At 38.0% G+C, this 22,854-nt stretch overlaps 1 protein-coding gene across 3 annotated transcripts in view; it reads right to left on the reverse strand.

Annotated features, from left to right (window-relative positions):
- Positions 1–22,854, reverse strand: part of LIPC (lipase C, hepatic type) — a 71,417-nt gene that overhangs the window by 32,406 nt on the left and 16,157 nt on the right. For all 3 annotated transcript variants that reach the window (XM_053987855.1, XM_053987857.1, XM_053987856.1), the window contains exon 2: positions 21,832–21,944. In XM_053987855.1, the coding sequence (XP_053843830.1) occupies positions 21,832–21,910 (79 nt within the window). In that variant the 5' untranslated portion in view covers positions 21,911–21,944. The remainder of the gene's footprint in view (positions 1–21,831; positions 21,945–22,854) is intronic.

The following is a 22,854-nucleotide window of genomic DNA, read 5'->3' on the forward strand; positions in this document are numbered from 1 at the left end:
AATAGCAATTGAGAAATTATGTTTATTTTCCTGTGAATGAAAATGCTTCTGTATTTCTGCCAAAATGTTAGAAAGGTACTAAATTAGGAATTTCCATAATTATTTATTCTGTAGACCCTTAGTGATTATAGTGACTTTACCTTAACCTAAAGAAAGAAAGAAAAATCAGTAACTTCAATCAACCACTGAGGGTGTGACAAGCCAGTGGAAAGTGCCAGAAGATGGTTTAGGATAATTTAATTATAGAAAGAAACCCTCAGTTTAGACTGAGCTAATTGATAAAGGGAAAGTCAAAGAGAACTTTACAAAAAACAAGCTAAAACACTCCCCCAACACCACCACTCCATCCCAGTTTTAGTTCAGTGCTATGATTGTTGTCCTGCCTGTTTTGAGTGTTCCTGGTGCAACCTGGACAACGCGGACGAAGGGACATTTTATAACCAGATTCAATATGGGGAACATTTTGGCTGCTGTCTTTTGCAGCAATGGGTAGCTACCTCTGTTCTGCACTTTCCAGGCATCATTTCTAATATTGCTGATGGGACATTGCTGAGATTGCATTTAATGATTAAATTGACTTTTTTTTTTTTGTAATTGTTGTTTTTGGTTGGGTTTGTTTTTTTGGTTTTTTTTTTTTTTTTTTTGGCCAGTTGGGTTATCTTGTGAGGTTTGGGTTTTTTTGTTTTGCTTTTTTTTTTTTTTGAAACATATCTCTCTGATAATAGATAATCCATATGCAACTGTGCTGATAGCTGGTGTATATTATTGCTTCTCAGGCTCTGTATCTATCAGCTGGAGATACATCACATGTTTTCCATGGGGGCTGGCTCAGTTGTTAGAAATGAAAGTCAAGCTCTGTTGCCTTTCTTAGTCATTTTGTTTGCAGCACTGTCATAGGTTTTGTTCAGATTTATGGGAGACTGCCTAGACTAAACAACTTCCACTGCAAGCAGCAAAAGTCATACTCTATTCAGTTCATTTTGAATTAGAACCATCTATTACCCCTCTACAGTGATTTTAATAACTCCCATATTTTTCTGCTATAGATTCACATAAAGAGCACATTATTTTTAAAAGATAAATACATGTTCTTCTACCTAGATCTGACAAATCTATTAGCCAAACCTTCCATTAACAGAAGAAAGAGCTTCCTTTATTTTGCACAGGTTCTTTCCTAACCTTTAAGGTAATTAGCTGTAATTATGCCTCTGTGTAATGACAGGGCTGATATTCCAAGTATTCTGAATTGTAACTTTAAGCAGCAGTTATTCTAATTTCTGTGGTGCTGTGCAGACCTGAGGTAGTGCTCTGTGTGGTAGCCACCTTTGGCATTACATTTGTTGAAATATGGGGAGAATTATTCCTTAAAATGGATATTCATTTTGTCCTAAGCATAGTTCTTAGTCTCTCAGCTTTATTGTTTCTTTTATTAGCAGCTTTACAATTTACTTAATCCTGGACAAGGGCTTTTTGGGAATGGAAGTAGCGATGTTTTGGCTTTTATTAACAAACCCAATACTCTTACACTGGTATAAGATTATTTTTGGGGACAGGCTCTTCTCCACATGTGTTTTGTAGCTGCCACCCTATCTGGACAGAGCTCTTCAGGACAAGTAGAATAATTGGGTAACATAAAAGGTTTGCAGTTGTTTGTACAACCTCTGTCATAGTGGTTCATTTTATAGAACTGTCCTGAGAGATCCTCAGCCACCCTTGTCAGCTGAACTTTGCTAGGCTGCCCCACTTAACTGAGCTGCAATTTTCACATCAAAGTATTTTTATGTGTATTTCCTGGTGTATCAGACTGAACTTCAGAACATGCTGGAAGTATCCCAGAAATCATAAAAGAGGTCACAAGGGCAGGGCAGTATTTCTCACAGTGCTTTAGTATGTTTGTAGTTCCAACTAGAATTGAGTGGAAATGAAGTAACAATAAATTTATCAAAAATTTATGACTTTTTAATTTAGTTTTAATTGTTCTTTATCTATTAGAGTCTATTCAATGATTTGCAGAACATTCTCTGTTTTCTTCACATATGCAGAATCATTCATTTATTCCCAATAGAGTTGTCTGAGCTCAGTTTTTCCTGGCAAATATAGATAAGAAAATGTTATTTATCTGAAATATATGCCTGAAATATATGTGGAAGAGAAAATATAATTTAAATTAAATATAATTTAAATATTTCCCTTCAAATTCTAGATAGAATTAAATTATTCCTTCTTATTAGAGAAGTGGAGAATAGGAGAACTATAAACATGCCATGAGAAAAACTTCTAGTCCACATTCACTTATCTCTTTTGTCCCTGACATAAAGTTGAGAGAAACAATCCTTGTATTAGGGATACAAGTGTCAAAAGTTCCCAGTGGAGTTCTGATCATCCATTTATATTTCTGCTATCCTGAAGTCCAGGTGGAATCAGTATAGTCCAAAGTTGGTTCATCATCTTTTAAAGGCATATTATTATCTACCTTAATAAAGAAGAGTCTCCAGGCTAGTCCTAGCTGGGTCTGGAATGGAAGTTGATTGGGGAAAACTATGAAAAAATCTTCATAGATTCCTCATTCTTTTTCTTGAATAGGTTATTAATAAAACCTAAAACGTGTTTGAGTTGTAAATTTGCTATAGTTCTGTTTGGAGCACATATTCCTCTGGACACAAAGCATGGTCCATGGTGTGTCTGCAATGCGAAATCATCCCAAAGGGCAGAGACAGCCTAGGTGAGGTGTGGGACAGCAGCAGCCACCAGCTCCTACTAATTCCTCTATTCCTTCAGTCAGAGAGCTGCTCTGTTCTGTTCAGTGTAGTTTGGCAGTAAAACATACAGAGCTTACAGTGGCATCTCAGCCTAGGGCAGAGAGCTGCTCCCTGGCACTGAGGCACCCTAAACCTCCCAGGCAACAGGTTCGAGTTGAGTCAGCCTTCTTCATCTTGTCCTTGGCTCTGCAGGATGGGGATGTGTCAGCAAATCGAGACTTTGGCCAGTGTGCAGGGAACATGCCCAGACAATGGGGCACACTTTGCATTTCCAGTGGATGTGCTGTAGGTGTGCAAACACTGATTCCATCGGAGCAGCTGCCATGCACCACCTCCTTCCTTCCCACACCTACCAGGCTTGGGACTTAACTGCTGCTGTGCTTTGCTCTCTGCAGCTGGGAAAGATAACTCTGTCTGGAGGCAGAAATTAAAAGTCAGTGTAGCTTTGAGATATGTGTGAGAGCCTTTATGAGTTTAAATCCTGCTGCTGCTGTATTAGTTTGGGACTAGACATGCCCAGGACATGTTCTCTGAACATCATTTGTTTGAACGAGAGGCTGTAGTGGTTGTGCATGTGATACTAAAAGTGAGTATTTAAGAAAGATGTTGCTGACTCATAGACCTGTCTGATAAAAGCAGTATTCAGAGAGGACACAGTAGCTGACCTTTTGCCAGCTTGAATATAAAGTTAACTTTCAGTAGGACTGTGCAGACTGTACTGATAAGGAGGGCAGAGTATCTTGTGGAGAAAGAAATATGAAGTCTGGAGACAGAGACAAGCTTTAAGTGACTTATGGGATCTCTGATAAAACTCAGCAAATAAGGACTTTGTTTGGAGGATTCTCTATTTGTATTGTTCTGTTTGTCTTTTAATCTAACCGCAAATTCTAAAAATTGTGGATAAAATGTATTAGTACACAGAGCAATTTGTCACACAGCACAGGAATTGTTAGCTGAGGCCCATAGTCTTTGTGGTGGAGGGGAAACCAACACCTTGGCCAAGAAGAGAAAGAGAGCTGGAATCTGAGTCAATATTATTGCAAAATGAGAATAAGCATCTCTTCAAACACCAAACCTTATGGAGGATGCCTAAAACTTGCCTAGGTGGCTGAGCCTTCCTCTAAAAGCTGTCTTGCAACAGATTAATTAAAGCAGACAAGCTTCATAGAATATGCTGAATTGGAAGGGACCCAGCAGGATCATTGAGTCCAACTTCTGGCCCTGCACGGAACCTCCAAGAATCCCACGTTGTCCCTGAGAGCATTGTCCAGATGGTTCTTGAACTCAGACAGGTTTAGTATCTTTTTTTTTTCTTTTTTTTCTTTCTCTGGAGACAAACCATTCTCTTTGTAATAGCTTCTGATGTTCCAGACAGCCATTATGACAGGATGAAATACTTCTCTGTATTTAATTATCAAGTTTTTAATTTGAATTTATCAGGAGACGGGTTGAGTAGAGTCTGCAAAATTGTCAGGCAAAGGAATCTTCTAAAAATAAAATGTTGTTAGCAAGATACTCAGCGTGCATAAGATGAAGGAATTTATAAATAGATTTGAGAAGAATTGAGCTCATTATAAAATAAATCGAAGATAGATTTTTAGGGATATAGGCACGTTTCAAAGTTATTTTAAAGGAGCCTATATCTCCACTGTGGAGACTTTGTCTCATTCTTTCTCTAGCACCAGGTATTCTCCAGGCCTGCAAAGAAAGGCAATGAAAGGAGAGAGCCTGTGTGGCAGGAGGCAGGCACAGAGCTGTCTGCAGCAGCAATCAAGGGATCTCATTATTAATGAGCTTTTATCTCCTCCCTCCTCCTTTTTGCTGTTGTTGTTTTTTTGTGGTGGTGGTTTTTTTTAGTTAGAAATGTCCTAAGTAGCCTCCCTGGAAAGAAAAGTGCATCCATCAGTGGGGGTGGCTCCCAGGAATCTTCTGGCTGGTTTGTGGTTCAGGGGAGGAAGGTTTTGCAATGCAGGCTGCAGTGGGAGCTGTGCCTGGTGTGGGAAAAAGGAGGAGCAAAGAGATGGAGTCGATGTGAAACCATTCAGGTTTGTGAGAGCTCTGCTACATTTACCCAAACAAAAATTTACCTTCAAGGAGATGGAGGGGATTCTTTATAAAAAAAATTTCCAGACATACCAGCAAGGGAAAGAAAAAAGGAAACAAGCTCTACAAATTATTGTTAGAAAAAAGAAATTCTGTTAATGATAGTTTCTCAAATAATCTCACAGTGCTATGTATAACTGTATTGTATCCAATTACTTGCTGCTTGTTATAAGTTTCAGCCACAGTGTAAAATTTGTTTAGACATTATAAAAAACATTTTAAAAAAGAACAAAATTATGTCGATTTGACATATCATGCTTTTAAAGGTGGAAGTCCTGCTCAGCCTGGCTGTTAGCCATTCATCTTAGCAATGAGACCTTTTAAAGTTGCTTCTGAATGAAAATATATCTGGAAATAAAATTATTATCTAAATTTAATTGCATTATTTCAATTTCCATTCCAAGACTCATGATTTACTAATTCCTCATAATTGGAACGATAAGCCTTATTCTTATGTTCTCAAGCCAATTAGATGGAAAGAACAAGTGTCTGGGCAAACAGTTTGTCTGTGTCATGAGAGGGGAACAGAGGCATTTTGCTCAAATGGAAGTACAAGTGAGGTGCAGCTATGAAAGGTTTTTGTTCAGCCCCAGGATGAGTGAACTCTCCAGGAGTGCCCTTCAAAGCAGCCCCTGATCTCCCCATGCTTTGGTTTGTACTGGGGAGTCATCTGGGCACACAAAGCAGGCTCCTTAAAGCTGATCCACACCAAAGCCTGTGCTTTTAGAGTGCAGCTGATGTGCTCCAGTTTCCCATGAATCCTCATCCCCAGAACGAGAGCAGAACCAGCCCAGAGTGCTTCCCAGCACTCCCCAGCCACAGAGGCCTCTGTGGGCTCACCTTGGTGTTTTGCACCAAATGTCTCACTGCTCAGATCTGCTCTTATTGCACTGCAGGACATCTTGTACTGGCAGGATCTAAATGTGGTGAATTATGTAATTATAATCTATAGCAAGATTAATAGCTGCCAGTAAAGAAAAAATAGTAGTTAGAGCAAATAAAAAGTATTTTAAAGAAGATATAATAGATTAAATAAAACACACTTCTGTTGTCTTTCTTATACACGATATTCTTTTAGTGTTTAACTTTATACTCTCTTGGAAGCTGAGGGAGACCATGGATTAAATACAAAATTCTTTGTTCTGTTTTCATATTTGGTCACAATACTGCATTGGAATGTGCACCAAAGCAGAAAGAAAATATCTTTTTATTAATTGAATATTGGGGCCTTTTTCTTGCTTATCATATTTGGGGAACTTATTTTCAGTCTCAAGTGAGATATTTAATAAAAATTAGTTTTAAATCCAGTGAAGAAGTAAAAAACAAGAAGGAAATAAATCTCTTAAATTGCTTTCAAATTCCCTTGTTGGCATGCCATTTTCTGTTATTTTCATTCACATTTTGCTACCGTATTGCAAGCAGCACTGACAGCCTGCCCTTACTTATTTTTTATTTGCAGTTCTATTTGAGAACATGAATATTTTATCTGACTACTTCACAAAGCAAGAAACTTCTTAGGCAATTGCATCATTTAAGAACTTGGTTGGGATGTTAAGAGTGTAGCTTGATTTCAGGGGCCTAATCTGCATGTAATAATATGTTCAATAATTGTCTTTCTGCTTTCTGACTTACTGGTCACGACTGGAGATTGTAGGGAATGCCTGTATTTTAAAAAACACCTAAATTTCAATCTCTTAAACAAATCTCTTTTTGTCTCCTTCCTCTGATGGGATTATTTTCTTTCCAGGAACAAACTTGATAGAAATGGTGAAGTTGCTGAAGTTTGGATTACATGTGATTTTTATGGAATGGAGCAAACTGCCAAAAATTGCTGGGTTTGAGCAGATTCAGAAAATCAGAGTGGTCACATAAGAATCCTGAATGTAGACTTTTATGTAAACTTTTATCTGCTGCTCTTGAATGCTTTTCTCCTGACTGTGGAAAGATACCTTGCTAAGAAAAGATTGTTGTAATTTATCAAGCAATTTGTTTTTGTGTAACTCCTAATAGGGAAACTGAAAGTGGTCAGAGAAAAACATTATTTTTGGTTTGAAAAGTAAGGAATTGGAACATTTGGTTTTAGTAATAGTGGAAACTGCAAACAATTCTTGCCCTTTAGGATCCTGCTCACCGTCTTGTTCCATGATGAGTGGATAATGATCAGTGTCATTTCTTTGTATGGTGGCTCATATGTAACTGATCCACAGTAGATTACAATATGTGTCAATGCTGATGAAAACAGAAAACTGATTTTTCTAACAGAAAATGTCACTAAGAGCAGATAAGATTATATTCTTCTGATATAGGAGAGAGATAAAGCATTATTTTAAACTTCGCTACCTCAGCATTGTTTTCCTCAATTTTGCATAGGTGATAAAGAAGACAAGCTGGTTATATATCTTGACATTAGAGATTAAGTATGAAAAGCAAAGTCTGAAGTTCTTTAATTGGTTGTTTTCTATGTACTTTATAATGCCCTGGTTTTTACCATTGCTTTTACTGTGCTGACCCTCCCAGGTCATCAGGAGATGTACTGGCTGCCTGGAAATATCAGGCCAATAGCAAAGTGTGCCAAAGCAGATTCTTACAGGGCCAGATTCCTCCTCTGAGATGGCAGCAGTTGTACTAAAGTATATTTAATGTCTTAAACATTTGAACTGATACATGCTAAAAGGTATGGGAAAAGTTCAAATGTACAACAGCAACATATGGCTTTCAATTTAGTGAAAGTGATTTAAAGTGAATAATCCTTATTAAGTGAAATTATGAGTGAAACTCTTACCAATGCTTATACACAACTTAGTTGAGTTTGGTTGCTTATAAATATGCATTGTACATTTGATTATTTAACTTTTAAAGTTCTTCAGTGAGCAGGGTGGTACACATCCTTCTAGTCCTGAGATACCAGAATCACAATCCCTCATGTCACAACAAACATGAGATTTTTGTTTTCAGTTCTCTAATTTTGCAGAACTTTTTTGTTGAAACAGGGTGGAAAACATATATAATGTCTCCTCAAATAAGCACTGCCCTCATTCTTTGAATGTATCCAGCTCCTGTTTATTTGGTAAACAGAATCTCTACATGGATATCCAAGGCATCCCAGGACCCTGGTATATTGTCAGTGCTCAGCAACCTTTACTTGACTTGGCAACCTTATAAAGGATTTGTCAATGAGCCAACTGGGTTAGAATCATCACAATGAGATAGAAAATTATTCTCTTTTCCTTTCTGAGAGCTAACTATGAGTTAGTAGTGCTTGTTTCTGTAGAGAGGTTTGTCTCTGTGAGGTAAAGTGGTCATTGTACATTTGACATTGATTTCTGTCATAGCATTTAAAAGACTTGATTTTACTCAGATGTCCAGAGATTTAGTTCCAGAATTCCCATTATCCTAATTAGTTCAGCAGAATGAAACTACTCAATGCACTTCCAGGCAATTATCTTACCCTTCAGCTGCTGGCATGATACTAAAAGAAATGGATCACGTCATTTATGCATTCCCAAAAATACACCTTGTTAGCTGTGCCCTGGAGTCAGGAAATCAAGTGTCTAAATAATGAAAATGTTACAAATGTACATTGTTGAAAATTAGGAAAAAAGCCAGATACTCTGTTGTCAGCATCAGGTCTCAGTTTGTGGCACTTCCTTTTCAAGACAAATAAAAAAGCAGTGACCTTGATTCATCTTAATGGTGCTATCACTGAGCGAGTGCAGGCCAGAATTTTGATGCTATTTGTATATTAGTTTTAGAGGAAATGCATTGCTGTCTTTAGTGTGACAAAGAAAGTTATTCAGGAATGGGACAAGGAGGCTAAAAAGGATTTCAGTTGTCCCACTGAATACTCTCATAGTAGGCTTAGGGGGCTTTGGTGTTTAATTGAAAGCATAGATAGTAATACTGATCATGCTAAAATTGTGATCATTGATGTTACTGGTGTTTCAGAATTGTGCAGTTGTTTGTTAAAATAGTGAGTGCTACCTTAAGGATGGTATAAAAACCAAAGGAGCTGGCTGACCAGTGCAACCACAAAGCTGATGTGTTGTGTCATGTGGGAGGGACTGATGCATATCCTAGGGCCTTATTCCCAGCTCTGTAAGCTGACATTTGGCTGTATGAAAATGTGTGAGAGAGCATTGCCAAGTGGAGCTGGTGGGGAAGCTGCAGCCTCTGTGACTGACACAAACTTGAACACAGTTCAGAGTGACACAGGCAGCCCCAGTTTGGGTGACTTTGTCAGCTTTCAGCTGGTGGGTTGCATGTCCAGCTACTGAAGAGCTGCCACTTGTCTGTCTGCACTGAGCTGGGCCTTGGAGTTTTTTAAAGCAGTGTTTGTTCTGTGTTTCTCACTCTCTGCTTTTCACTTTGAAAGGATTGGTAGCTGGAGACACATCTTGCCTATTGTCTTTTAAAGCTTCCAGTTGTTTCCAACTTCTTGCCATAGAGAGGATAGTGACTTGTTTCTGGAGGTGAATACTTCAGGTGCCTGGTTCCCACATAGGTAGTTCTATAATAAATATTTGCTAGTTTTATTTTGGATGATATATTTGACTCCTGCTACAATTTTGCTTACTCTTTGTAGAAAATTTATCTCTAAAGGTCATACTGGCAGTTATATCATAGACCCAAAATAGCTGATTTTAACACATTTCTTTCTCCCCTCTTCCAAATAAATCCTGTAACTGCTCTGAAGCAGTGCTTTTGACTAATGAGGGCTATTGCCAGGCTTCCCTGTTATGACACATTGTTAGAAATGTGCCTAACATAAAAAAAGTGATGGCTCACTGGGCTTTCATCACTTCTTGGCCACTGTCACAATTAGGATCAGTGTTTTATTTGGAACTCAGTGATTCAGTTCAGAGCTCTCTAATTCTCAAGGGAGGCTGTCCACAAGGACAAAAAATCAGTTTTCATAGACTTGTCTTCAAAGTCTTACATAAAACACTACATTAAAAGAACAGCACTGTAACTGAGTGGGGTATGAATTGTCTGTAACCTGGTAGAAAGGTAAAATATAGCACCATTACATTAAGTAAGACCAGATGTCTTCCTTTTCTGACTAAGGATCTGTTTAGACATGTGTAGAATTCCTTTGTTTTGGAACAGTTTCATCATATCTCTCCTTCTGTAGATAATTCGGTACGTGGATCAGATACAATTTTATCAAAGGCCTATTCACATGCAATAGAGCAGTCTCATGTTTCTAAAGAGGAGCAAGTTCTCTGATTCTTTCAAAGATGAGAGGAAATTCTGCACCATATTGAGTGCCCTTTGGCTGCAGGTGAAGAATTCAACAGCTTGTGGGAGTGCTAATTAGTGCTAATAATAACTTCAATGACCTGCCTTGGCTTTAAAATGCCTGACAGAAATTGCCCTGTCCTTGAAGGACAGAGATTTTGTTTCTGTGTATGTCTGACTGGGGACACTCATGCCTACATGTTTCTGTGTTTAGTGATCACACACAATTACCAAGTGAGTGCTTGTGTGTGAATAAAAAAGAAGTGGGTGGTGTGGGGGAATCAAGAGGAAAAAAAGGCAAAGAGACCTCCCAAAAATACTACACCAGAATTCCATTATTAAAGGGATTTCTCTTATAGTCTAAATAGCCTTATTAAAACTAGAAATTGTAATAGGAATGCATTAGATTAGGAATTGGATTATTCAAAATTAAACCTTGTCTCTCTAATTTTGGTACTTTTTCTGTGGTTACTCTGCTGAAATATGTAGGGTCTGAGGAAAATGAAAACAGTAATTTGAGCAAGTAAAAAAGCTCCAAAGTATGAAATTTTTATTTAATCTGGGTAATAGGTTGCTGATGGTGCAGAAAACAATTGTATTTTCAAGGATATTGCCCTAGACCTTTTTAATATAAATTTTATTAACACTAGCCAGAAAAATTAATTACTTTATGAGCTGGAATGATAAATTAGGGGTTTTTCTGACTTCCCTTTCTTTTGCTAAAGTGATTTTTGAATTCAAGGCAAGGAAAGAGTCTTTAAAATACTAATAGGGGCTTAATTGGATGGTGGAAACATTGGTAAGGTAGCAGATTTATTTATTTTTTTAAATTGAGGATAAAAATTTGAAGTTAAAAAATATGTGACTCAGTGTTTAGTTCCTAACTAGACATTTGGCTTCAGTGCTGCCCAAGCAACTCTAAGCAGACTTTTTCCTTATCCTGCTGCCACCCACTCACTCCTGACCTCCTGTAGTCCCATCATTGCCCAGCACAACTGGTCTCTTAGTTGCAGGGTGAACAACATCAGGGAGCTTATCCAGCTAAAAAATAGGATGACCAAGAAAAAATAGGATTGTTTTTCAGCTGGATCAGTTTCCAAGCTGATTGGCTACAAGAGGAATTGTGAATCACTGTGTGACTCCAGGGAGCTGTGCTGGCACAGTGGGGTGTGCCAGAAGCACCGGTGCAGTGGCCAGAGGGAAGGGCTGCTGAAGTTGTTAATGTCACCACGTGGGTTATGAACTCCAGTCTTTTCCATTACATTAAGATGTCTGCCATCACTGGACACTGGTGAAGTACAAAGCACAAAAAGTCAAGTATTTGAGGCCTTGCTTTTCCCCAGAGCTGCAAAGCTGCTGAATGTCTTTAGTCTCATTTTTATTACTGTTAAAGAGGATCCTAGAAATCAAAGAGCAAAGAATATTCACTTTTGATTGCTTTATTACAGTCAATTAAGCTTAGTCAGGAACACGTGTATTGAGGGACTAAGTTGCTGCACAGCAAGAGGGAAAATATTGGTTTACTACATTTTCCAACTAGCCACACCATCCCAGAGAGTGCAATATACAATCAGTGTGGAAACCCCCAAGGCAGTGTCAGCTCACAGAAAGTCTGTGGGGAAAGCTACTACATTTTAATGAAATGAAGAGATATGTGAAACAAGCAGCCTTCCATCTGGAGATTCTGGGGATCCAGAGTGTTCTGTAGTACAACAGGTTAGTTGTGTGGCTGTGTTGACTTTGAAAAACAGAAATACAGGTAGCCAGTAGCCAAATTGTGACAAAGTAGATTAGAGAAGAGCTGTAAAAGATCCTTCAATCACTTGTTATAGACACAAGAGTCATCTGTTTGGATTGCTCTGGACTTGGTCCAGAATGTCTGAAAGGGAGATCAGAAGCAATGAAGAGCTGGGTTTGCAGGGTGCTAAGTGCTGCTCTGATGCCTGTACTGTGAGAAATCCTTCTCAGCTCAGAGTACCCAGGCCCTGAGCAGATGTCTGAGAATCTGGTTTCCTCCTGCACATCAAGATTATCATATTCAAAGTATTCAAAGTGATTTTTTTCTAAAGCCAGTTTAGGAACTAGCGTTGATACTTCATAGATGGAAAATAACTAATAATTTAAATATTTTTGGTAGGCCCATAAGTATCAGCTCTTTGATGGTATTTAGGGGAGTAACATTTTATTGAAATGAATGGCAAGAGACATCTAAAGGCCAAGCAGTTATCATCAGTGGAATTAATTGACTAGCACTTAATGTTCTGTAAAGTAGAACATTTTAAATAAATATACACAATCTTTCTAGAATAGAAAGAGTAGAAAGGGGCATGGAATCATAAGAGAAATTCTAACCCAAGGTCTAAATTCTATGAATTTACTATAAATCCAGAGATGAGTTTGGGAGAAGGGATGTGCAAAAATCCCTCTCGGATGGAATAGTACATCATACTCCTGGTTTTATTTTTATTCTCTAAGAATCTCAGTGGTAGTTGTGCTAATTTCTGCTACCTGAAATTTCAGATAGAACACAATGTATTCAGCAGCCCTTCCCATTGCCACTTCCTGTGAGTTGTGATTTAGGGAGATTAAAATAGTAAGCAGCACAAGTGTCTCCTCTGGGAGCTGGATCAAAGACTCTAAGTTTGCTCCAGGTCCAAATCTCCATCGCATTCTTTAAGATGACATTGACACTACCAAGCCAGAAAGTGTTGAGGGACACATTTCTTGGCTGAAGTTTCTTACAGAAGTTGCAGTTCCTTTAAATTAATGTATTAAAGTAAAAGATCACATTGTGGTCCATGTGAGAAGAGACTGAGGCTATTTAATGGCATACATCAGGATCAGGCTGAACTCCCTCTCCAGGAAACAGAGTGGAGATTGCTCTTGGGATGGAGGTAGAGCTCTGACAGAGAGGGAAGGCACATAAAGTTTTTGGAAAGTGTGAGTCCTGAAGGCATCTGTGCCCTAAGAAACATGTGGAAACCTCACAGTCTCTGTGGGACACACTGTTCTGGTGTAGAATGGAGGCAGCATAACAAGCAAAATCTCATGCTTAGCACACATTCTCTGTGTATTTCATGGTATTTGAAATGCTGTTGCCTTACTGGCTAGAGGATGTGGCAGCAGCTCTCTGGCCACAGAGAGCAGGCACAGCCTTTCCCAGGTGTTTTCCTGGGGAAGGCTGTGAGAAAATCAGAGAAAAGAATGAGAAACAATTCTTATCTCCACTTGTTGCACCTGCTGTTGTGTACATGTGGAATGTGTCATAGAGATTTGTTTACCAAAGGTTGATTTCTTAACTGGACGCTGGATGTTGTTTAGATGGATTGACCAAATAGGTCAAAGCTGTATCAGACTGGGTGTAAAGGTTACCGAATTTCTTAATAAGTATCATATAATATAGGATAAGATGATATAATAAAGCAATTGATCAGCCTTCTGCATTCATGGAGTCAATGCTAATTATTACCCAGCTGGGGGCCTGCAGTGACAAGAGGATGCTTTCAGGGTTTATTTTCTCTCTGCCTACCTTGGTGTGCCCCAGAGAGCAGTAAGTACAGGCCAGCTGGAACAGGGGAATTGTCTTTGTGGTGAAGGCCCAGCTGCTGTCACTGTTCCATGGCAGAGCACTGTAGTCAGCTGTGGAGCCTGGGGATAATGAGGCACTCACTGCCCAGTTGGAGGAGAGATGACTGAATTGCATTGTAGTGGTCAATGAAAACCAGAAGAGTAACTTCAGTACTGCTGACTGAAATGGTTTGTGTGGAAACCTTTTCAGAGCTTTATTGGGATTTCTGGTCAAAACACCTCCTTAGTACCTCAACTTTCATGACCATTTGATGTCATCTACTAAGAAAACAATGATTTCTGATGTTCCTTACAAAAAAACTGTTACCAATTAAAAGAACAAGCTCTACTTTCTATTCCTGGGTAAGCAGAAGGTAAGCATGATGTATAGACCAGAGTAGATTTTCAGATGATGTGCCAGCTGGCTTTCTGTGTAGCTTCTAGTGCTGCAGAGATCCACTCACTAATGCTTTATGCTGGTAGCTGCGTTTTTTATATTTGAGTATTCTCCATTCCCTTCTTTCTTCCTTTTAGTTGTAGACTCTAATTCTACAGTCCACTCTGCTCATTTCATTACTGACAGTAGAGCAGGGCAGAGAATTAACTTTAATCCAGTCACAGTTCCCTCCATTTGCTCTGTTTCTTGAAAATATGCAGAAACTGCTTTGGAGTTACTTTCAAGTGTTCAGAGAAGACTCTAATTGTCTCCTGTTTGCTGTTGGTCCTTAACTTGAAAAGCAGATTTGGGGAATCCTGCACAGATACAGTCTGTGAAAGTCTTGTTCTTGAGGGTGAACCTCTGCTCTGGGTCATGCTTCATCCTGCTTACTCTCGTTTGCATAAACACATTAAATGCAGTTAGGGCTGTCAGGTTTCCTTGAGGTTTAGCTAAGCACTGTGGTGTAGGTGGCAATTTATATGTTGTCATAGACAGCTATTTTAGTCAGGATCAGTTAAGAAATTGTTCAGATATTTGAAAGATCATTAAGGTGCTGGCTGTAGTGACTCCCAGAAGAGTGATATTGAAACATTAATAGGGACCCGAGTCTAGGATGGATGAGACATTAAAAAGGAGTTCAAGTAGATACTAAGGACTTGATTCAATACCTCTAGAAGGTTTTGGGGCATTTTTATGAAATGTAATTCAGTAAGAATGGTTTCTAGAGATGTATTTGGCACAATAAACTGAAGGTTGTGTCCTCGTGTCCTAAGAGCACTGCTAATTCATATTATTATTTCTTCCTCACGTTTCAGCACTGAAAGTAATATTCTGCTTCAGTAAATAGTAATCAGTTTCAGAAATGCAGTAGCTTTCATGTCTTTCTGAAAACAATGATGAGGGTTTTAAATAGTATCCAGTATTCTTCCAAATGAAACTTCTAAAACAATTTTTTGAAGATTGTAAGCTCTCTAGTGAAAGCATTACCTGGATAATACCACTCAAAATATTTTTTTTGTAGTGAATAAAAGTTGTCCAAACATTTCCTTCTCAAAAAGAAAATCAGAGTTTCTTCCATGTCCCTTCCCTTCCTAGTGCCAAACCCTAAAAAGCAAACCTTGAAGGCATTTGTACTGTCATCCTAAGTCAAAGTACAAGTGACATAAATATGAAAACTAGCAGTACTATTTCACCACAACACAAAAAAAAAAAATTAAATGGAAATATAATAAACCAAAACACTAGCCTCTTCAGGATGTATATATATTTTTAGCAACTTTTTTTTTGTTAGAAAGTCCACATAATTTAATTATTTGTATTTTTATAACAACTCATAGAATTCCAGTCAAAGGTAGGTTCTGGACAAGTTTTAGTCTCAAGACATGATAATTACCTGGACAGTATACTAATTATACAGTGATTTGCCTGGTAAATAAATTAGAATATATTTTGAAAGTATATATATGCATACATACATACATATATATATATATATATTATATTATATATTTATATATATATACACACACATTATATATATATACATATACATATACATATACATATACATATACATACACATATATATACACAACTAAGAAACACACATACACACCACTGCCACCCCAATTTGACAGAATCTCTAATTTGAGTGACTTTTGGAAATGCAGGTTGGCAAACATGGAGTTAAACCTTAATTGATGTCTTCCAACATCCCTTATGACCCATTGCTGCTGAAAGGGAGAAGAGTGGTGTTTGACAGAGTAAGTAAATTCTTCCCTCTGACACTATAGATTACTTTGAGCCTGAGATGCATAAAGTAGAGCACAAGTGATCTAATATAGACAAGATTTTAAAATGACAAATTTCCTCTCAGCAGTGTTTCTATCTAATGGTTTACAATGTTAGCATTAAGATATGGGAGAACATGCCAGTGTAGCAGAATTTTAGGGCAGTTTGTCAATTCTAGACACAAAGCCAAATCAAACATATGTGTATGTTTTTATTTTTGTCCTTGGACCTGCTCTGTTATCATCTCCTCCATGGTTCAGTGCCTCTCTCTGTAAGCAATATACAAATTTAGAAAATGCTTTTCGGATCAAATATTTCAAAACAGCAGAAGTTCAAATGTTTGTCTCATAAAATTTGAGTTTTCAGATTGGACATGCTGGTTTAATTCCAGAGAGCATTATGTGTATAAACACCTTGTTTCCTCATATTCAGAATTTCTACATCTCTTTTTTTTGTCATTTGTTGCACTCAGAGCAACACCAGGAATTCTGGAGGCCAAATAGGAACCCAAATATAAACAGTATTATTGAAAAAAGATTCAAAAGATTTTACTAGACTGGGCAAGCAAACCAGAGAATTTCTGTAATTTTAGCCAGCAACTCCTGTTTGTGCAACCATCTTGTTTTAGAAGCATTTCAGCACCATCAAAAGCTTTTGTTGGCTGATTATAATGGGTATGTGGAAGAGTGTGCAATCCTATGCAGTTAATGCTTTCTGAGGATATTAGCAACTGTAGCAATTTTTTAAATATTGAAATGAACAAACAAGAAAGGTATCATAATAATATAACTTTAAAACCAGTATATTTTTCTAGAAGAAAGGCTACAAAGTGTGAAAGAGGTCATTTTAACTTGGAGCATAGACATTAAACAATTTTTTGCAAGAGTCATAATTCACATTTGTGAATTATTTTGGCCTATGGCCAAAGCAGTGAACTTTATCACCCAGTCTTGGCATGTGCAGATAGATGGTCCCTTCTGTCTCTTTTGCCAGTTATTGCTCATGTTGCCAGGAAATCTTAATCATACTGCTTGGAAGTGGCTGCTGGCCCATCCCCCTGCTGCCAAGCTATTCCACTGAGTAAGGAGTCCAACTCAGCTTCGGCAAACAGATTCTTAGCTCCATCTAACATGGGAAAAAAGGTCACTGTGCTAAGGCCACTCAAGGGGACCATATGGTGGTAGGACTTACATCATCACTATTGCACTGCTGTTGATGCAACCCTATTAATAACCCTGAAGTTCACACATACTTGGCATAACTAGGTTTTCTAAAAGGAAATGTGTAATATGAACCTAGAGTGAACCACAAAACAAGAAAAGAAAAATGCTCTCTTTAATAATGAGTCATAGAATGGTTTGAGTTGGAAGGGAGCTTAAAGATCATCTAGTTTCAACTCTCCTGCCATGGTCAGGGATGGCCCTCATAGGTCAGGCTGCTCAGGGCCCCATCCAGCCTGGTCTTGAACTCTTCCAGGGATCAGGCATCCTCAACTAGGCAACCTCTTCCAGTGGCTCACCACCCTCTGAGTAAAGAATTTATTCCTACTATCTAATGTAAAAGTATCCTCTTTCAGTTTAAAACCACTGCTCCTTGTTCTGTCACTATCTGCCCATAAAAAAAAGGTTCTCTCCCTCCATTTTATAAGTCTTCTTAAGGTACTGAAAGGCTGCAATGAAGTCTCCCTGGTGCTCTCTCCAGGTTAAACAACCCCAACTCTCTCAGCCTGTCTTCATAGGAGAGGTGCTTCAGCCCTCTGATCACCTTTGTGGCCTCTGGACCCACTTTAGCAGGTCCACATCTTCCCTGTGCTGAGCTTGATGCAGTATGCTTTTATTGATACTTATTTTCCATTGAAACTATGTATTTGTATTTAAAACTAATTCTAGCTTTCTCTAGTTTGAGAAAAAGGAAGACAATCAGTTAAGCAGTTCGATTGCAGTGCCACATTACCAAGAACTGTTCTGTATGTTCAGGATTTTCTAGTGCCATATGGAAGCACTGTTCAGGCAGCAATAGTCAGAAGAATGTAATGCTCAAGTCATACAAGTTGTAATCCATTGGTGAATTTAAGCTCCTCATTAAGATGTTCAGTCACTTGCTTTGGTAGAAATACTGAAAGTTGTTTTGTGCATGGGTAGCTCCTTTGTCAGTTAGGCTCTTGTTATTGTCTCTTTTCATGGAAAAGCAAAGGGCCTTCTGTTAGTTAACTATAATTATATTTGGCATCCTGTAGTGAAAATTTATGTCTGAAATTATATTCATAGATTTTTCCATGTGACAAAGGGAAAAATAACTGGTTTAGATCATAGAAATTTAGGTAGAATTCTAAGACTTGGGAGCAGTGCAAATCTTAAACACAGCCAATCAGAAAATGGCAGCAAATAGTTTTGCAGAACTTTTCCTGAGAATATCATAACACAGATCATTAGTGTAACTGGTATCTGAACTTTCAAATTCCATGACTTCTTGGACCATTATTTTTGTATGTCACAAAATTTAGTTCCTGAATGCCTGTTTAAGTGATCTAGAAGTGATGTGAATTTAAACTTCAGAGGTGATCAATAAGTCCATTGAAGTAAATAAGAAATACTAATGGTTTTCAGACTTGTTTCTATGGGCTCACTTTAGTTCTCTATCTCTACTGTTTAAATCACTTTTGAATTTTCTATGCTTTTTGTGTTTCTAATAGTTTTTCCTATAGCTTCAGGTAGAAATTATTATTTTGGTAGTTTTTTGGATCTGATGGGGTATACCCCACACACTGCATTTTGTTGAGGAATTTTATATAGACTTTGATATTTATTTGTTATACCAAACATCTCTTGCATCTGTAATCCATTTGGGGAATGAAGAAAACATAACAGCTATTCAGATTTTTGCATAGTCCATTCCTATGGTCTGTGTGTAATACTAAGGTGATGATAACACTGCAGTACTTAAAACAGCAGAATTGGATGACAGCTAAGATGTTACCTTCTCTTTTGGGCAAAAAAAGTGCAGCTCAACTGCCAGCTGTGAGACTGTCAAGTAAGAAGTGCTAGCTCAACAGCATGCATTTTCATGTCAGCTACTATGTAACTCTGCTCTGCACAAGGAACTGGAATAATGGGAAATATTCCCACCTACTTTTATGTTTACAGGAGAAGAATCAAAATAAATAAGAGCTTAAGTATTTTTTCACATGCTTGTAGAAAGAATCATCTTGGCTCAGTTTCAGGGATGTTATTTTTAGGTGCTTATTTGTCATTCTGGGATTCTGCTTTTAGATAATGAACCTTTGCCAAAAATGCCAAACTTCTTTCCTGCTATATAAATGTACAAGAAAACCATGGCACTTCAGAAACCCTCTGTGTTTTTTTTAAGAATAACCCTGTGTGTGTTTTAAATTTGGTGTTGTCTTTGCTTGGTAATGCACTCCATCTTATTCTACATAATTAAGTATAAAATAAGAACCTACAATATATATTTTTGTACATAACTTGATCAAAAATATTTACAAACACTCATCTAAATTGATTTACCTGCTGCAATCTAATTCCTATAAGTTCTGATTTTGTAATGTGATTTCTTTTACTGTGTAGGTGGATACAATGATACAGAAAAAGAAATTGAAGCAGTTGTTTATTTTCTGGATACACATGAATGAGTAGGACTTTTACACAGTGATTGTTCTTTTAGAGAACAGCTCTTTCAAAAGTAATTGCTTGTGCTACAATTATGTACCAGACACTCATCCCTGAGGAGGCTTTGCACTCCTGAGAATTGTGCTGCTCTATGCTGCAGTTCCTGCTAAAACAAGAACAAGCGAGCTCCAAGGTAGAAGGATGTCCAGGTAAAATAGAAGCAATGCTCATGGAAAGCTGTCTCCACCTGACAGCACTAAAAGGCCTCTTATGCAGCACTAAAAGCTTTGCTCCCTTCCTTAGTGTGAGGTGATGCCTTACTGTCATTTGCATCTGCTATTGTGGCAAATGAATCTGCCTCACTGAGACGTGAAATAAGGAAAATTACTCCCTGAGGTTACACAGAGAACAAGCAGAGCTTTGCTGACAAGTCAAATGGTTACAGAAATAAGGCAAGGTTTTGAGAACTGAGAATTATGTTATGTTCTGGCCAAGGTTGGTGTGGCTGAGGTTGGATAGGAGAAGGATACCAAGGGAGTGAAAGATGTAGAAATACTCATTCATGCAAATGGACAGCTGGAATTGGAATTGGACTGATCTAAAAGTGACAAGAGATGAGGGTCTTAGTTCAACATAATGGAATACCAGGGTCTTTAGCCTTGTCACTACCCACTGTAGCAGATCTAGTTAGGCTGTGGGGAACCTCTGGAAGAAAATACAGTAGATTTTTTTTGCATTTTTAGAAATAAACCTCTCCGCTTCTGGAATCAGTCTCTTGCCTCAACATACTATGAGTTGGGCATATCTGCTAGTGCCAATATGACATGTGACCTGTTGTTTGTGGCCCACGAGTAAGGTTTTAAACTGCAGAAGCAATGAGCAAACAAGTGAAGTCCATGATACAGGAGTCCTAGGTCATGAGGGGAAAGGGGATGGAGAGAGTGAAGGGACTGACCTTGCTACAAATGGTGCCACAGGTCGTGGGGGTGGGAGAATGTGAGCTGCATGAGGCAGGACCTGTGACTGTGAAAGAACAGGGGGACAGCGACTTCCTCTCTGTGCCTTGTGTATCTCTGGGGAACTAAACTTTGACCACACAGTGGAATCTGAATAGATCTGAGCAAAGATGATGGGAGAAGCCTCAAACCAAAGTCAGTGCTCTTATTTTAGGTTCTCTCAAAAATACAGAATTGGTCAACTTTTCTAAATTGCTTTCTAAGGTTCGGTGACTGTGAAGGATGTGCAGGCTTTGCCTGGTAAACCAAGCCAAGTTATGGCATTAATTGAAGTTTCTCACAGTGTTTTAATTCAGGGATTTTACATTGTTCAAAGTTAAACCCAAGGGCAAATTTAATGTGCAGGATCAAAGAAAGGTGGTCCTGCCTCCTGTAGATTGAAATCACTATGCCTATTGCATATAAAGAATTTATGTAGCAAATAGTTTCTAAAACTGTTAATATAAATTAACAAAAATACAAAACACAGCTGCTGTAAGGGGTCATACTTCTCTGAATGTGCATATCTTGCTTTATTTCTAGCCAAGGAGAAAACTTCATTTATCCCCTCCAGACTTAGAGTATTAGAAATGCAGTTAGATAAGAAGGAAAACTAATGCTTGCTTTGTATACATCAATACTGAAGTCAAACATGGCATTGTCTTTGTCAATCACATTGGAGAGGTTTTAAGAAATGCAGTTGTTTGATGTCCTGTCTTGCTCAACAGTCACACAGATACTGACAGAATGTGTAACGTCACAAATGTGTAGGAAATGCTTGTATAACCATGCCAGTGATAAAGACCCTTCACAGTACTGCTCAACAAAACCTACTGCAGATGGATCTCTTTCACTCAAAGATATTCATCCACTTGAGATGAAAGGCAGTCTGCATAAGGCAACTCAGCAAATGAAAGCTTAAACACTGTCAGGTAGCTGGGAATTTTCATTTATAGTAGGACACTAAATCTGTCACACAGAATAATTCCAGCCCAAGAAGATTATAGCATTATCAGTTCAGTGAATATTTTCAAATTAATACATTTTAAAATTAGCTTCATCAGAAGTTCTGTTAAAGGTCAGATTACCTTAATTTTGTAGCCTCAACATGTATGGGTTCCCCCTGGGAAATATTTGTGGTAATTATAAGCAACTACATTTTCCAATAAATACAGACAGCTATAAATGCTACATTTTAGAGAACATAGCACCCAGACCCAACATCCTAATGACCAGTCAACACTATTAAATTTTTATAGCATAAACATTTTTTAAAAGTTCATTAACAGTATTTATATTTAATAATATATTACCTTTTTTCTTTCCTTCATATGTATTTGCTGAGATGATGATACAAGAAAGCAATAAAAACGAAAGCCGCAAACTTCTCATTTTTTGTTTCTTTGAATGAGAGTACTGCTAAATTCTGCCAAGAGATGGGAAAAGGAAAGAATTAGCAAAGCTTTGCAAGAAATTCTTTGCCCATTAATCATTAACCTTGATTTCGTCTTTCCCCTGCTCCGGTTTTTCCTTTTATGGAAGGGAAATTGGAATTTGCCTATTTCCAACCTCTTCATTTTTATTTTATGCCACATGTGGCAGAAATAATTTGGAGCTGGATCCTCTTACCTTGCTCAACAGTGCTCAGCTCTGAACACAGACTTGAGGGTATTTGTTCTCTGAAATACTGCTAAAGGCCAGGGTAACCAGCTTGAATTCAGCTGGTCGACAGCTCAGTCTGAACACATTGCAAAATAAGGGCAAGAGCTGCAGGTTCATCTAAATATTTAATTACCATAGGCAAATCCCAGCAAGGCAATCATCAAAATTTTATATATATTAAATACTTCTCTTATTTCAGTGATTCAGTCAGTACCAGATTTTGGATAATCACAAAGTCTTTCCTTTCAAATCAAGTGAACAATTTTTAACACATAAGACATTAACTAATACAGCAATAATTAACCAATATATCTCCACTTCCAATAAAAGAATCATAAGAAACTGTAGGTTCTAAATGTAGGAGTCATTTCAGAGGAAAGGTTTCTAGTAAATTAGTAGGTTTAAATAGTAAAATAGCATGGTTTATACTGGAAATCAGAGCAGAATTTTAATTACAGCACTGTATGCATGTATGCAACAAGTAGGTACATACTGCAAAGCGTGAGAGGACAAAAATTGCTCTTGGATAGGCAGCAGGGATCACACCCAGCTGGATCTCCCACATGAGCAGGACACCATGCTGGCCTCTCCCGTGGTAGCATCAGTCTGCAGCATCACAGATTTGCCTCAACCAGTCAATGGTGTTGAGAATGCTCTGGCTCATTTTAAAGGAA

Source organism: Vidua macroura, chromosome 12 (assembly GCF_024509145.1).
Source record: "Vidua macroura isolate BioBank_ID:100142 chromosome 12, ASM2450914v1, whole genome shotgun sequence".
NCBI lineage: Eukaryota > Metazoa > Chordata > Aves > Passeriformes > Viduidae > Vidua > Vidua macroura.